The sequence below is a fragment of the Naumovozyma dairenensis genome, chromosome 8, assembly GCF_000227115.2.
Source record: "Naumovozyma dairenensis CBS 421 chromosome 8, complete genome".
NCBI lineage: Eukaryota > Fungi > Ascomycota > Saccharomycetes > Saccharomycetales > Saccharomycetaceae > Naumovozyma > Naumovozyma dairenensis.
Genome location: NC_016486.1, coordinates 631285 through 646659, shown reverse-complemented (window position 1 = coordinate 646659; position 15375 = coordinate 631285). Strand labels below are relative to the sequence as shown.

The 15375-nt window shown below is 33.5% G+C and overlaps 7 protein-coding genes across 7 annotated transcripts; 3 read left to right on the top strand and 4 right to left on the bottom strand.

The window, feature by feature from the left end:
* Positions 1–941: 941 nt before the first annotated feature.
* FUN14 (Fun14p) lies at positions 942–1526 on the top strand (the record flags this gene model as incomplete). Its single annotated transcript, XM_003671632.1, has 1 exon — positions 942–1526. One exon carries the CDS (start codon positions 942–944, stop codon positions 1524–1526), a length of 585 nt encoding a protein of 194 aa, XP_003671680.1.
* A 239-nt stretch (positions 1527–1765) lies between these two features.
* ERP2 (Erp2p) lies at positions 1766–2410 on the bottom strand (the record flags this gene model as incomplete). Its single annotated transcript, XM_003671631.1, has 1 exon — positions 1766–2410. One exon carries the CDS (start codon positions 2408–2410, stop codon positions 1766–1768), a length of 645 nt encoding a protein of 214 aa, XP_003671679.1.
* Positions 2411–2720: 310 nt separating this feature from the next.
* Positions 2721–5129, bottom strand: GIP4 (protein phosphatase regulator GIP4; the record flags this gene model as incomplete). Its single annotated transcript, XM_003671630.1, has 1 exon — positions 2721–5129. One exon carries the CDS (start codon positions 5127–5129, stop codon positions 2721–2723), a length of 2409 nt encoding a protein of 802 aa, XP_003671678.1.
* Positions 5130–5652: 523 nt separating this feature from the next.
* VMA4 (H(+)-transporting V1 sector ATPase subunit E) lies at positions 5653–6348 on the bottom strand (the record flags this gene model as incomplete). The annotated part of the gene is made up of 1 exon (XM_003671629.1): positions 5653–6348. The coding sequence occupies one exon, from the start codon at positions 6346–6348 to the stop codon at positions 5653–5655; it is 696 nt and encodes a 231-aa protein (XP_003671677.1).
* A 487-nt stretch (positions 6349–6835) lies between these two features.
* Positions 6836–11284, bottom strand: NDAI0H02590 (uncharacterized protein; the record flags this gene model as incomplete). The annotated part of the gene is made up of 1 exon (XM_003671628.1): positions 6836–11284. One exon carries the CDS (start codon positions 11282–11284, stop codon positions 6836–6838), a length of 4449 nt encoding a protein of 1482 aa, XP_003671676.1.
* An 842-nt stretch (positions 11285–12126) lies between these two features.
* Positions 12127–14046, top strand: FRT2 (Frt2p; the record flags this gene model as incomplete). The annotated part of the gene is made up of 1 exon (XM_003671627.1): positions 12127–14046. The coding sequence occupies one exon, from the start codon at positions 12127–12129 to the stop codon at positions 14044–14046; it is 1920 nt and encodes a 639-aa protein (XP_003671675.1).
* Positions 14047–14404: 358 nt separating this feature from the next.
* Positions 14405–15202, top strand: SAW1 (DNA-binding protein SAW1; the record flags this gene model as incomplete). The annotated part of the gene is made up of 1 exon (XM_003671626.1): positions 14405–15202. The coding sequence occupies one exon, from the start codon at positions 14405–14407 to the stop codon at positions 15200–15202; it is 798 nt and encodes a 265-aa protein (XP_003671674.1).
* Between the last annotated feature and the right edge of the window lie 173 nt (positions 15203–15375).

Genomic DNA, 15375 nt, shown 5'->3' with positions numbered 1-15375 from the left:
TTTATACGAGAGCCCTGCTTCTGTAATAAGCGTAAATTCCAAAATAGATTGATTGCTATACGTAAATGTATTTTAAGCTGTTGACGTACGTACGTATTTACTGGATGGAAATTTTTCTTGCAGCCAAATTTTGAGCAGCCGCCTTAGCTGTTCCTCTGTGTTTTTCAATGTTCTTCGCATTTGGGTCAGGATCTGAAAAACTCCTCAAATAATGCACCTGCGTTGTAACTTGCAAGTGCCTGAAAAACCTCCTGCGATAAAATATTGCTGCTCTCCGTACATCATGTGATGTGATGTGCTATTAAATTTTATGAGTATATAAACGAGAAATTTTTGTGCTATATATACATTTTACATAATTATATATTACTCTCACTCATAAGAGTGGGAGGAGCAGAATGTTCCAAATAGGATTCAGATATGTCCCAATTGTGAATCAATAACATACCAACTCCAACACCGTGTACAGTACGATACATTTCGTTTCTTAACCTTATTACTTGTAGGAAACAAGTTCTTTTATAGTGTTTTATATAAGGTTAAACATAAATATCTCTGTCATTATTCTCTTAAATATGTGAGCTTCAGTGACCTTCATGGGAGATTGTAAATGTCAATGTCATGAGTCTATTATGTTTATTTTATAGCGTGATGATTCTGTAGAATGAAATGCAATGATAGCGCCCCTATCAAGGGATGATTTTGGCACAATTTTTTGCTCCTCATCTTTAAACGAATGAGGAACTGAATACAAACAGGTAACAGACCCAATGATATGATATGATAATTCAGATTATTAGGGATAGTAAGTGGGAGTATTTATAAAAAATTATCCTTGTATCAAGCTTAACATACGTATTCAAGTAGGCAGTACATTTTCTGAACCGCTGTTTACGTTTTAGAGGTATCAAATTAAATAACCAAAAAGCAAAACAAAAAACATGTTTGCCCAACGTTTGTCATTATTTAGGTCGTTTGCACCACCAAGATTACCATCCCAAATTACACAGCCCGTATTCAGATCACAGCCCTTAAGAGCTGTCCAAAATCTTCTAAGATCCCCAACATGGAATACACGTTTTGTAGCAACTACAACGGGTATACTTACTGGTATTTCATCACTGTATTATATTAAGAATATTAAGAAAAGTTCAACAATTTATAACGATGTGAAATTAACCACCGATCAAGGGACCAGTATCCCCGTCCAATCCTTGGTCAAGACACCGGAAGAGATTAGAAGGAAACAATATAAACAACTATGCTTGGGTTCGATATTCGGAATAGTCGCGGGGGTCATAGTAAGTAAGTTATCATCAATACTCATTGCAATGGGATTATTGAGTTTAGTTTCAGTTCGGTGGCTGATGAGGGGTAATGTTTTGGTCATTAATAGACAAGTGCTCAGTAAGGAGGGGTTAATGAAATTGTTCAATATCGATTCAAAGACTTTGAATTCTGCTAATAACGTCTATTTTAAAGGTTCATTCTTAACTTGTTTTTTATTAGCTGCATTCAATGTTTAAAAAAAGCCTCATATATGTACGATGAACATTCTTATCTATCTATAGTCTATATACAAGGGCAATAGAAGCCATTTTTAGGGAATCATTTATTTTATCTTTGTTTTTTTTTCAATGAACATAATTTTATTTTTATATATATATTCTTCAAAAAAGATTATCCTATGCAGAACCACATTCCAATACAATTCTCAGAAAGGTTATTATTACAAAAGAAACGGACATACGTGTAGTTCAAATGATTAAACGAAGTTCCTTTGACGACCATTGAAGAAGAATTGAATGATAAAAGCTTCCAATATGTTAATCCCAACGGTAACACCGATAACCAATAAAGATAACCAAATCAATCTTGATTCAGTAGAGTTCACAGTTGACATATTTCTCCATTCTCTTGCTCTCAAATAATTCATAGTCTTAGTAATCTTATTCAAATTCCTTTCAATCTCTTCTACTGCATTATAGGCAATCATATCTTCATTATTAATATCAGAAGAATCAATCTTTTTTTCCATTTCTAAAGTGACCTCTACTTTCTTAACATTGGTGCCATAAGAATTAGTGAAACAGAAAGAATATTGACCCAATCCGAAAGATTTCAAAAGGAAATCAGAATATTTTTTTTGCTTTTCCTCCACTAATTTCGATCCATCTGGAGCAGTAATTTCAAAATCAATTTCAAAGTTACCACCAGTCAAGACTTGATAACTAACCACTAAAGTATCATCATCTTTCAAAAGATCATAATATAAACATTCAGTAGTGAAAGGTGACAAGGCTAAGACCATTGGAGAGTATGTAGAGGATGAATCACTGGCTCCCACAATGGAACTGAATTGCCATAGGGCAACCATAAGCACGGAAATCAATTGGTTTAGTTGTATCATTCTTCTTCGCTTTTGCTTCTTTGTGCTTTCAATGCTGAATACAGTCCCCTTACGAATGCTTCTCTATCTGATCTTTAGTCTTCCCACAGGCCATTCACGTCTTGTTCATCAACATAATAAGTACGTACATGCACATTGTCTGTAAGAACAACAACAATGTTGAGATTTGGAAACTTGGAAAAAAAAATCTTGTTCGAAAATTACAAAACGCGTCAATTTGCAACAACACGCGTAAACATTACACACTGTGGATCGAAGTCATCGCAGAGTGTTAAAGACAAACTATATAAGTACGTTTACATATTTTGTTCTATCGAAGCTTGTCACGTAGTTTGGATGCTAACCTATGACCCATGTTCTCTTTCCCCTTTTCATTCCCTGACGATTGCAGTATACCATTCTCATCATTACCGTGTTTTCGTTGTTCACGTAAACTAGTCCTAAAGGCAAACCCTTCTTCTTGTCGTATGTTCTTCCTTAATGAGTATTTTGTTGTCGTCATCGTCGGCTTGACGGAAGGAATTGGCGGATAATATAGTACAGGTGGTTTCTTGTACCATCCTTGTCTTGTTGGTTTATGGTTTTCTTCTTTAGTAATCGGTGGTACACCTACGAATCGCACTTTCTTTATTATTATATTGTTGTTGCTGTAGTTATTATTCAAGTCAAGTGTTTCGATTGCGATTAAGTCATCGTTAATATAATGATTATTTCTTGTTTCAACTTCTTGTAATACTGTGTTATTATTAGTAAGACGATCCTTGTGTGATGAAGTTGATAAAGGTGTCGGTAGAGGTTGTGGTGAAGAAAGTTTACTCGATGCAGTAGAATAACTCTGTGCTGATAAAGATGATGATGACGTTGTTGTCGTGGTCTCATTAGATTGTATGTATGGAATTGGTAAGACCAACTTTTGCTGGTTCATGGAATGTTTCACTGCGCTTTGTACAATTCTTTGATTTATAGTCGCAGAGGGTTCTAAAGAATTAGACCTCTTTTGTTGTTCATCTTGTTGTGAAGGAGGTAATAATTCATTGGAAAGTTTACTACTTGCCCTTGTCGTCTTGTTTTGATTGAATGAAGATTGCAATGAACTAGATCTAGGACGACGCCCATTTGAAAGAACTGAACGATTACTTGTATTTTTCGTTGATTTCTTTTCATCCAAATTGGCAGATATGCCCGATCTTGGAGTTATAGAACCTCTTCGTGATATTGTTGGTGAATTGGTTTTAGATCGAATATTATTTGCTATCTCCTTTTTGACGTTACGAATTTTCTTTCCGGCTGCGTTCTCTATTGATGTTGTCCGTGAGAGTTTCAAAGGAGACATTGGGTTTGGTGAAGTTGATAAAGAAGAAGAAACAGATGAAAAAGTGCTTGTCCTTGATGATTGCAACATGGTATTTTTTTTCTTTTCCTTTAGTTTCGATTGATTTTCCAAATATTTCAATCTGTCAACAACCTTCCTTTCATTTAACATCTTGTCCAGTCCAACTTGGTCTAAATCTTTCAATTTTGATACACCAATAGAATTATTTCTAGCGAATTTCCACATGGTAAGCCAATTATTCATAATTTTCAAAATATCTCTAAAAGTTTGGAAACCATTAATTATATGAGATTGATATAATTCCATGATAAATTCAGGTGTTGGTCTATGTAAATCTTCCAATGGTAGTCTAGCGTAACTATTGATATTATCAATCAATAATTTTAAAGATTGTATAATACCAGATCCTGATCCAGATTCAATAGCATATAATTTGTTTAAAGTCAATTCATAACAATAGGTATTTTCCATAGCTAATTTCCATCTAATACTGTTGAATTGTTCCTTATTGGGAGAAAATATTTGTCTAATCAAGTTAATTGATGTCTGTGATAAACATAAACATCGTAACAGGAAGGAATATACCCTATAAACGATAGATTCCTGAATGGGCCGTATCAAAACATGAGACATTGAAGCTGGAGCCAAGCCTTTAAAATCTTGAGTTTTCGAAAAATTTCTCAATTTCTTGACAAATAATTTCATGTTGATTATAATTTCCTCATTCATGAAGGAAAGGAATTTTTGTAGTAATTGCCATTGTAATTTTTCCATTGATTTAAGGGAAGTATCTGTCATGTGGTCTCTTATCAAAACGGCAAAATCTAAGATCAATGACATCTCAATGGGTTGGACGATATCTTCTATTTGTAAAATATCGAATTTCTTAAAGCCAGACCTAAATTGTTGGAGATAGATAGGAGAGTTCCTTTCCAATTGTAATTGTTTTAGATTCTTATTATATATCATCGTTGTATTTATAATCAATTGTTTCAGACAAGTCAATAACCTCCATTGTAATTCTTCATCATATAATTTCCCCTGCAATTCAGTTATTGTCTCTAAACATCGAGGGGGGGAGGACATGTCCAGATCAATTAAGTCATTCGATATAGGTGGATCCAATTGGGTCAATTTACACAATTTGAATTGACATAATAGATTATATCGTTTCCTTAGAATAGGATGTATATTGAAAATAGGTCCATCAAGTAAGGATAAAGTGTAATTAATTAAGGGTATTATTTTATTGTTATTATTGTTCGTGCTTATTTTCCTTTGAGGAGCCTTCAAACTATCTGCCAATGTATTCAAATTTTTTGTAGCGTCGTTTAATATGTACAATACAGATTTGTATTGAATTAATTTGATATCGATAGAACTCATCGAGAGTATGCTGTTATTCTATTTTCAGTGTTGTTTGGAAGGAAATGGGAAGGTAATTATTCTTACCTTTGATCATAAAACAACTTCTGCAACAACAATATCATATATATATATATCATATATATTTTCACACTGTACCTCCTGTAAGAATGCCACAGTTCACTATATTTCCTTGGCGTCAATCAATGTTTATTGATCTGTCTTTTGACTTTTCCAGACATAGACATATAATAACAATTACCTTTTTTTTTTTTCAAAGGCAATACGTTTAACTTTGGAAGCGTTAATAAAATAAGGTAGCGCCGCCATGTATAATAATAAATAATACGATCATTACTCCCAGAGATTAGCAAGAACCTCGAACAGCGTTACGATAAGAAGGATTATGGATTGTATTGTATTGACTTATTCAAAATGTTTATATGTTCGATTTATAATTAGTTAAATACTGCTCTCAAGGCAGGCAGTACATAGAAAAATAAGGGGATATAGGAAATAATAATAGGGTTTTGTGAGGCTTTGATTAATCGAAAAACTTTCTTGTCTTGGAAGGACCAAACATTTCTAATCTAATAGCAGGTAAAGCTTCTTGACTTAACAAGTCCAATCTTTCCTCCAGAGTGTTATTAACTTCGATTTTACCATCACCATTGGTTGCAAATAGACCACCTGCAATATTTTCATTCAAATAATCTTTCGAAACGGAAATTTCAATATCCTTCTTAGTAACTTCCTTATATTGTTTCTTCACATCATCTAATAAAGATGGAACAATCTTCGAGTCCCTTTCAGTAACTCTAATTACTGCTTTGTTTTCCAACAATCTGAACAAAGCCTCCAGAATCAAAGCTTTCAAAATCGGTTTATATTTAGTTTCATCTTTAGCCAATTCAATCAATTGTTCTTTAGCTGAATCAAATATATCATTCAATGATTCTTCTCTTGCACTCAAGACCTTCAATCTCATCTTATTAGCAATGGTGGACCTAGTAATTTGTTGCTTTAGGGATAATTTCTTCAATTTAGCTTCGAAATTCGTGTCTATGTTACTAGTCTCATTACGTACAATACTAGTCTTTTCAATTTCATATTCTTGATCTGCTTTCAATTGAATTTCTTTGGCCTTCTCTTCAGCTTCCTTCCTGATGAAAGCTTGCATTTTGTTCAATTCATCATTGACTTGGTTTGGCGTAAGTGATGTTATAATAGAAGAGGACATGGTTGCTTTGCGTTATATATGTGTCGAGTTACCACTGTACTTTTTCGTGACACTTTCCTCTCAGTACAAAAACACCTTGGTAAAGAGTAATGGCAAAAAGTGGCAAAGAAAAAAAACTGTTATACACACTCTACTGCACAAAAAGGTTATTTACTTACTTGTAAACTAACTATATATGTATATATCAATCTTCACTTTGCTTACTATTTGCAACTTTGACGGCTTTTTCCCAATTTTGGCAGCCACGAAAACCCAGAAAAGGGAGGGTAACCCCTGATATTTCTGTCACGTGCACTGGGAGAGGGACAATTCCCCATCATGAGTAACCTTATAAGTTACTATGAGAAAGACAATATATGTACTTCACGTAGAGCGTATATACATTACAATAAATAATATCTTATGCTTTTGCCTTTCTTTCATTATTTGTCGTATGTATGTCAATTCTGTACGTAGATGCAGCCGGCTGTTTCCTCGTTCTACTTGTTTAAACAACGCTAAGTTGTAAAACTTTCCTCAAGTACGCCAATTCACGATCTGTTGGCAAGTACGCCCCCAAATCTCCATATCCTTCAATATCTATAGACCTTATCTGGTCCATGCCATCATTGTTATGAGCGACACTATCCATTGTCGATTTCAATGTTATGTTCTTCGTACCTCTGTGATTATTACTATGATGTCTTCTCGAATCATTCTTCCTCAATATATTCGATATATAATTCATAATCTCTTTTGGAATAGGCTGTTCAAACTCTGTGGGAGTATATTTGGCCAAAATAGTATGGATTTGATCCATGGTAAGAGAATAACAAAATTCACAAACAATTTTGAAATCTTCCAAATTGGATAATCTTAATTGTAATAATTTGGCAGATTGACATATATGATTCAAATATTCTTGACTAGATAATATTTCATGTGAATCACACCATTTAAATATTCTCCTCAATTTCAAGTCAATTTGGTACCCATCTTCCCATGTCAATCTGTTTGTATTAATCAACAAATCATTAAATAGAATCGTGTTGAGTTCTTCTAATATTCTAACTATCATATTTTGTGCAAATGTGCCATCCATACCAAACAAATCAGTATAAATATAAATCGTGTCCAATTGTTCTTTGATAGCATCGTTTTCTTCTTTGTTACTACTACTGCTACTACTTGAGTTAAATTGTCTCTTTAATTCATGTAAGGTATACCTGGAACAATTCTTGTAAAGCTTAAGATATGTCTTTGTACAACTCTTTTGTAATTGTTCAATTTCATTTTTCATATGTGCATTCGAATTAGAGCTACGAGATGAAATATAATAAATGAAGCCATAGATTTCATGGACATTATTTAACCAATAAAAATTCGTTGCTAAGGCATTTTGCTTACTGTTCGATTCTTCAGATGATATAAGTTCTTCAATCGCCATCAATGCTTGTGTAGTCAATTTTTTCATCGCATCTGTTAAATTCAATTTAGACATATAATCAAGGATAATTATAATCGTTCTCGCAAAATATAAAATTTCATTCTTATTTTTCTTCGCAGTTTTATTTATAACATCAGCACCATTACCGTGAGGTAGCATTCCTTCTATAGCTTCTTTGATCAAATTAGATGTTTCATTGGTCAAAATATTAACTAGTTCATCGTTGATTGGTTTAGTATTGTCATCAAAATTCAATGTATCGTTTGTACTTTTTTTTGCCCCTCCACTACTTTGACTAAAATCCATACCTCTTAATTTTTTTATTTCTTTCTTGGTATGTAATAATTTGGCTTCCAGTGATAGATTGTCACGATTATTATTAGACGTATGCTCTTCTAAATCTTTTAATTCTTTTCTACAAAAATCTTTCAATTTTTCATATTTATCCAAAACATTTTGTACTAACAATTTATCATCTTTCAATTGTTGCAATTTCTTGGAATATTGTATTCCCGTCGAGCTCTTCAATGTTGTTCTATCTTCCTTAGAGATCTGTCGACATATATCTGTAGTTTTCTTATTTTCTTTGATATTAATTACTAATTCTTCAATAAATTGAATAACTTCATTTTGTAAATCTTCCGCAATTGTTTTCAAATGACCCACGGAGTTACGTTCCTTCTTTGCTAGTTCATATATCTTCACAGCAGCCTTTCTTCTCATATGACTTTGAATGACAACAGACGATCTCTTGTAATCCTTAAAGAGCCTCTGGTATTTATATGATCTAACCTTCTTTTGAATCATGGTACATGCTTTCTTTTGTAACTCAATTTCAATACGTCTCATTACAATATATCCCTTCAGTTGACTTTGTACACTAGTAATACTCTGCAAAGTTTCGGTTACATCACGATTAACTTTCACAGATCTATATTTAGTTTGAATCAAAATAGAAGCGGCGAGTTTCACTTGTTTAGCAACATCTTCACGAACATTATATCCTCTAATCAATTTTTGACAATCACGAATACTCTTTTGAATTGACAAGTATAAATATCGATAATGTTTCATTCTTATTCTATTTTGAATCATAATAGCCAATTTATTAAGTTTATCACTTCTTAATTTTTCTAAAAACGCTAAAATACCAGCTTTAAAGAAAATCTTGGTATTACCAACTTGATATTTTGTTACGTCATCAATTGTTTCATTTAAAATTTGTTTACAGAATGGAATCAATACATTAGTATCTTCATTATCTAAAGAATTCCATTCATCATAGGTACTAGTTAAGAAATAATATCTCTGACCAAATTCATCAAATGTCCACCTCGATGGGAAACCTGCGCAAGAGATTCTAATGGTTTCAAGAACACCACATGCTCTTAATTGAGATAAAACCATTAAGTTATCAAACTTCCATGCCTCCTTCTCTGAATTAGGTTTGATACAACGAATATAATGAACATTTGTCTCGTTGATGGTTTGCATTAATTCAACTAGGGATTTTTTAAACATGAAACCTAATGTGTTTTTCCTTTGTGTTGTCTTTTTATTCAAAGCCGTAGGAGATGGACTATTCCTAGCAGTGGAAGCTACCGAGTTACTAGAAGTGTTTGGTTCAATTGTTTCCTTTTGTAGAAGTTCTAAAATTGATTTTAGAGTGGAATTAGTTGTAGCATTTAATACTTCAAGGTGTCCATCAGACACAGTATCTCTATTTTTCTCAATGAAACCTTCTACATCATATGTAACATCGTTAGCATAATGGCTAACTATGAATTTGTCTTGATGGAATCTTGGTTTACCAAATACTGAATTTGTAGGTGGTTTACTAAACGTTTGATATAGTTTTTCAGTCCATGATTCATCAGAACCTGAGGGCAGCCTACTTTCTTCATCTAATAATGATAAAATTCCGACTCGGTTTTCAATTAAATCAATACAGGGTTGGTTATCATTAAATTCAATAAATGACCATTCAATTTCTTCTTGGATATATTCTTCTTGTTCTAATTTGAAAACATGTTTGTTAAATTCTTGTTGTAATTTTTCATTAGCATAATTGATACAAAATTGTTCAAATGAGTTCTGTTCAAAATGTTCAAACCCATAAATATCCAAGACACCAATGAAAGAGTTAATTGATTCCTCTACATCAGGATTACATAAGACAGTGTTGATGTTTTCCACTAATGAATTGAAGATACCGGAATAAATGAATTTTGCAACAGAATCCCTAGAGACACAAGCTTGATTGAAATTTAAATTGGAAATAATCTTTTCTGATCTGGTATTGATTTGCTTTTTCACAATCCATTTAGCAAATGAAGAAGGATCAATTCCTAACAACTCACAAGCATATATCAAATGTGGATCTTCTGAAGACACGGATGCCTCATTCCTCGTTTTCTTAATTTCAATGTTACCTATATGTAGTAAAGCGGCTAAAACTTTAAATATTTCAAATTGCATACCAGAAGTAAACCCAATCAATGATAAAGAATCTGAAGTCACGTTAAATTCTTCTATGTCGTCCATACCAATGATCTCGATAGATTCACCTTGATTCAAATAAAAATAATCAGATGGTTCAGTTAAATGTAGGGACTCTCTAATATCTGGCGTTAGTCCCTTCAACAGTTGATAAAATATATGATAATTTCTTTCACTTTTCGGTTGATAAACCAATCTTGATCTTTCCAAGAGGTACGTCTTAATTTTAGACCCAATGATTTTTTTATTACTATCGAATAAAATTTGTAAATATTTCCCAAACCTAGACGAATTGTCATTTCTAGTAGTTTTCGCATTACCAAATGCCTCCATAATTGGATTGGTAGCCAATATCTTCTTTTCAATATCGGACATTTCCAATTGATGAGCTTCATCACCATCTGAGGCAGAAATATCTTCCTCTACAGATGCGAAGAATCTCATGATATATTTAGCTGTTACAGTCTTCCCAGCACCGGATTCACCACTAACAATGATAGTTTGGTTTTCATGCTTATTAGACATTTCTCTGAAGGCTTCCTCAGCAATGGCGAAGATATGTGGAACCATTTCTTCTCTTGTTTTCCTTGCATATTGTTGGATCATTTCTTGGGTATATAATTCATCTATGTTCGCGAATGGATTTATTGCAATTAAGACTATACCAGAATACGTATATATACAGTTCTGGGCATATCTTTGTTTGATAGCATGCAATACAGCAGGTTCGTTTAAGTAGGACAAAAAGGTTAAATCATGAGCAACTTCCAAAATGGGGGGATTTCTAAGGACAGGTAAAGTGGTGTCTTTAATGGTTGAATCTTGATAATTTGCTGCTGCGTTCAAGGCTTCATTGGTTGTTTCTATGTAGATTGTTTCACCTGTTTCCTTTGTTAATACTAAATGGCATTGGCCGCTGGGTAAATATTCATTTTTGGTGACTTCACAACCAACCCAACCCTTTTCTTCGTCTGGTAGCCAACATCTCGTACCGACTTCGAATGATGGCATATGTACTTAAAATGGTTTATTGGTGAGTGGTGAGGAGTTTCGTTAAAGAAAGAAAATGGGTTTTATTCTATAAAAGAGGGGGGGGTATCAATGGATCGCAATGTTCAAATGCAAATGTGAAATGTTCGCTAAAAGAACTTAAGTTGATCGAGGCAAACAGAATGTCTCTTAGGGTTACTGAACTCTGAACTCTGAACTCGCAATAGAGGAATACACAGGAATAAGGATTTTTCTTCGAGAACTGCAGATGTTCACACTTAAATTAAGTAAATCAGAGTTGTAATGCGAAGAATACCAACAGTGTACAACTCTTACAGGCTGGAATTGATGAGCTACTTAATACTGTTTATGTACGTATGAACGTATTTATTACCGATCACATTTTGTTTGATTTTAACGATTTTTCAGTTTTCCCAAAAACGATCGAAATGTAAACAAAAAGAGTGAAGGAGAGAGGGTAACATGTTTAGGGTTTGACAAATAGATAAAACATAGGGCCACATTAAGCACAAGGAATTTTAACCTAGCGTAAGGGCTTAAAATAGTGAAGTAAGGGCTAACATGTTTTACCCTAACTAGTATCAGTGAGCCCTCATGTAAGGGATCACTTTTGCGATATCATTTTACAATTAACAACTATGATTACCATTACATTCAAGTGAATAAGGTATTCAAATGTCTATCTGGTTTATAGATGTTGATAATACTACCTAACTGCGTAACATACCATCGTCTAATTTCGGGTATATCTGAGAGATAACCTTATTTCTCCTTCTCAAAGAACATATTAACTATTCATCGCATGAATAGACACCCTCTGTTATAGAATAACTGATTAAAATATGGATCGACTTATTGCTCGTATGGAGCCTAGCCATATTTCCCTAGAAAAGAGTGAAGAACTTCCCATATCGGGGAATATTTCCTCTCCATCACTTACGAGGACACGAAGGAAATTATTAAGAAATAATCGTGAGACTTCGTGGGTACCAAATCATTCAACTTCTAATCCTAGTTCGAGTTCTAGTTCAAGTTTGAGCTCAAGTGCCAGTTCTAATGCTAAAACTAGTCCGGGCCCACCTATGCAAAATAGCTCTCCTGTATCGCCACGCCAACATACCGATGTAAATAAACTCCCATCTCGAAATACCTCCAAAACTTCAATAAAGCAAGAGGATATTGCACCCCAACCTCGAATACCCCAAATAAAACTAAACGACCATTCCATAATGAAAAACAATGAAAAGAGAATAGGAACAGATATGACTGAAGAAGATGACAATGAAGATGATAAACCTATACTTATACGGAGAACATCTAGAAAGAATTTGGCGTCATTACTTGAACGAGCGGCTAAAAAGAAAGTTCACAGGGCACCAACAACCTCGACAAAACAAGTAGATTATTCTTCTTCCAATACGGGCACGTTCAGTGAATGTATGTTTAAATCAACAGATGATTTTAATGCTTTTAACAAGACTGATGATTCTCTCGCTAACCTAGAGGGTGAAAATGATGCTATATCAGCGAAATTAGGACTGTCTAATAGCTCAAGAAACAAATTAAGATCATCATCCTCCTCTCCATACGAAAGGGATAAAAATAAAAAGAACCTATTCATCGACATCAAAGGCAACATAGTGGAGGAAGTATACAAAGTTACAAGAATCAAAAAATCGTTCAATTCTTTGCATGATAAAGATAGACTTATAAATCAATTTTTACAACCAAGAAATGGATTACCATCATCCTCATTACAATTAAAATTTTCAGGTACAATGACTCCGCTAGATCATAGATCTGGCTTTACAGGCAGTTTAGATCACTCGAACAAATCATTACAAAGTCTATTATATCATGACCTGGAGAATCCATCGACAACTACATCTTCCTTCTTATATAGAGAAGATCAAGTCTCACCGTCTCACTTTCTCAAATTATCTAGAGGTTCAGAATCTTCAGAAGCAATGGATTCAAACTCCTCGTCATCGACATCATCATCATCATCGCTTCGATCCTCAGCATCTTCTTCAAGATCATCTTCTTCTGAATCAATTTCTTCACATTCTTCTTCTTTTACTTCTGACTCTTCAGCGTCAGTGTCCTCAAAATCATCATCGATACGGCATACTAATAGTCCAGGTAAATCCTCATCCTTTGAAGACTCTGAACTAAACGACGCATTAGAAGATATGGATGACGATTTAAATACAACCACCACAACGGACTTAACGCTGGATATTAATGAAGTTGGGTATTATGATTATCACATGTCACTTCGGTTGAAAAATTGTGAACTTATGATGAAGGACAACTTGAAAAATATCATCTTACAAAGGGAAAATGAATTATCTAAAAATCTTTCTAATTTTGACCTTCAATATGATGATCTGAAGAGGATTAGGGGACAAATTATAAATTTACAGAAATTAGTTGAAAATGATTATTTAGTAATACTAAGAGAAGATTTCAATGCGGAAAATAAAAACTCTTTTGAATCTCATTTGACTAAGATTTTGGATATGAATGTGACAAAATTGGAGGAATTAGAGATAAGAATGAAGAATTGTGCAGATAGGTTAAATCAACAAAAAGAGACAATGAAAAAATTGGAAAGTTTGTCATTTTTGGAAAATTCATTGAAAATCTCTAAGAAAAATAGTAAGTTCCTTTATAAGTATTGGTTTTTACTTTATGATCTTTTAGTACTGGGTTTCCTTTTGTTATTAGCATATTTTGTGACACATAAGAGATATGGATAAGCACCTGCCCGAAATGGTGATCTAAACAACGCTCTTAGACTGTCAATTTAATCTATATACTATATAGCAGACTTTACGATCCTTCTCCCGGTTATACACATATACTAACACACACACACATATATATATATATGTTCATCTAGTCACTTTAATGAATAATTGATAATTTTCTGACAGTCTTCTTTCCTTTTGGTTTTGGACTTCTGGCGGCGTTACTACTATGAAAAGCTGAAATTTAAAGACATAAATAACCTTCGTTATTACGATGATAAAGTAGTTCTTAAGGGAATGCTAATTAGAGACAGAAAATACTGAACTATACATTGTTGTTCATTGGGTTTCAAGATCACTGAACAATATGACCTTAAGTGTAGCAACTATACGAATATCTAAAAGGACCATTCTCCCAATCAGAATATTCATTAATAGGAAACGTCTACTAGGAAACAAATCTAGCGATCCTAACAATAACGATGAGAAGACATCGTTCCAAGCTCCATTACTATCAAACAACTCTATCATATGTCTTCGATCACCAATAACAAGAATATACCTATCAAATCAAGATATGGAACGATTATGTTTAGAAATCAAAGATACGATTATCTTAATCCTTTATGAGTTGACGTCACCCAAGTTATTGAAAAATGTCCTGAATAAATTAAGAATAGGATCAAGTATGGATTTCCAAAAGGATGTGATACCAAATATTATTGATGCATCCTCTTCAGATGGTAACAAGTTTTTAAACGTCCCTGTTGTGACCATTACAAGGATCTCAAAGACAAAGTATAAATTGCATTTTAAACAAAATTGGGAGTTAGATATATTCATTAAGAGTTTTAAATTGTTGACCAAAATTAGGCATTATCTTTTATTTACAGATGAAACTATTGGTGTTGCTCAATCTTTGGGTTTGGTACCTAAAAGGAAAATATTGCTAATGGAGCAGAAATCTTCAAAAATAGCTACAGACGATACTGAGTCCAACGAGGATAATACAACTCCATACATCTTGCAAGAAAACGAAGAAAATGGTGGTCAAGAAGAGGAAGAAAGTAAACCGATAATAACATTCAAGTATAACCCGATAATAACATTGAATGAATGCATATCTGTCCATGTGCTTCAGAGACCAAGAAGACATAAGACTTGAAATGTTTGGATCAAAGGTGAAAGATTATCTTTCATCCGACCGAGAACGTAGCTCTCATTTTACGTTGTTAGTGCTAGGAGGATAAGCTGTGTTATCCCTGAAAGCCCCTACAAACTGAATTGTTCTCGAAAACTAAGGAAATGCTTGAAGCAAGATATGGAGCAGTTAACTTA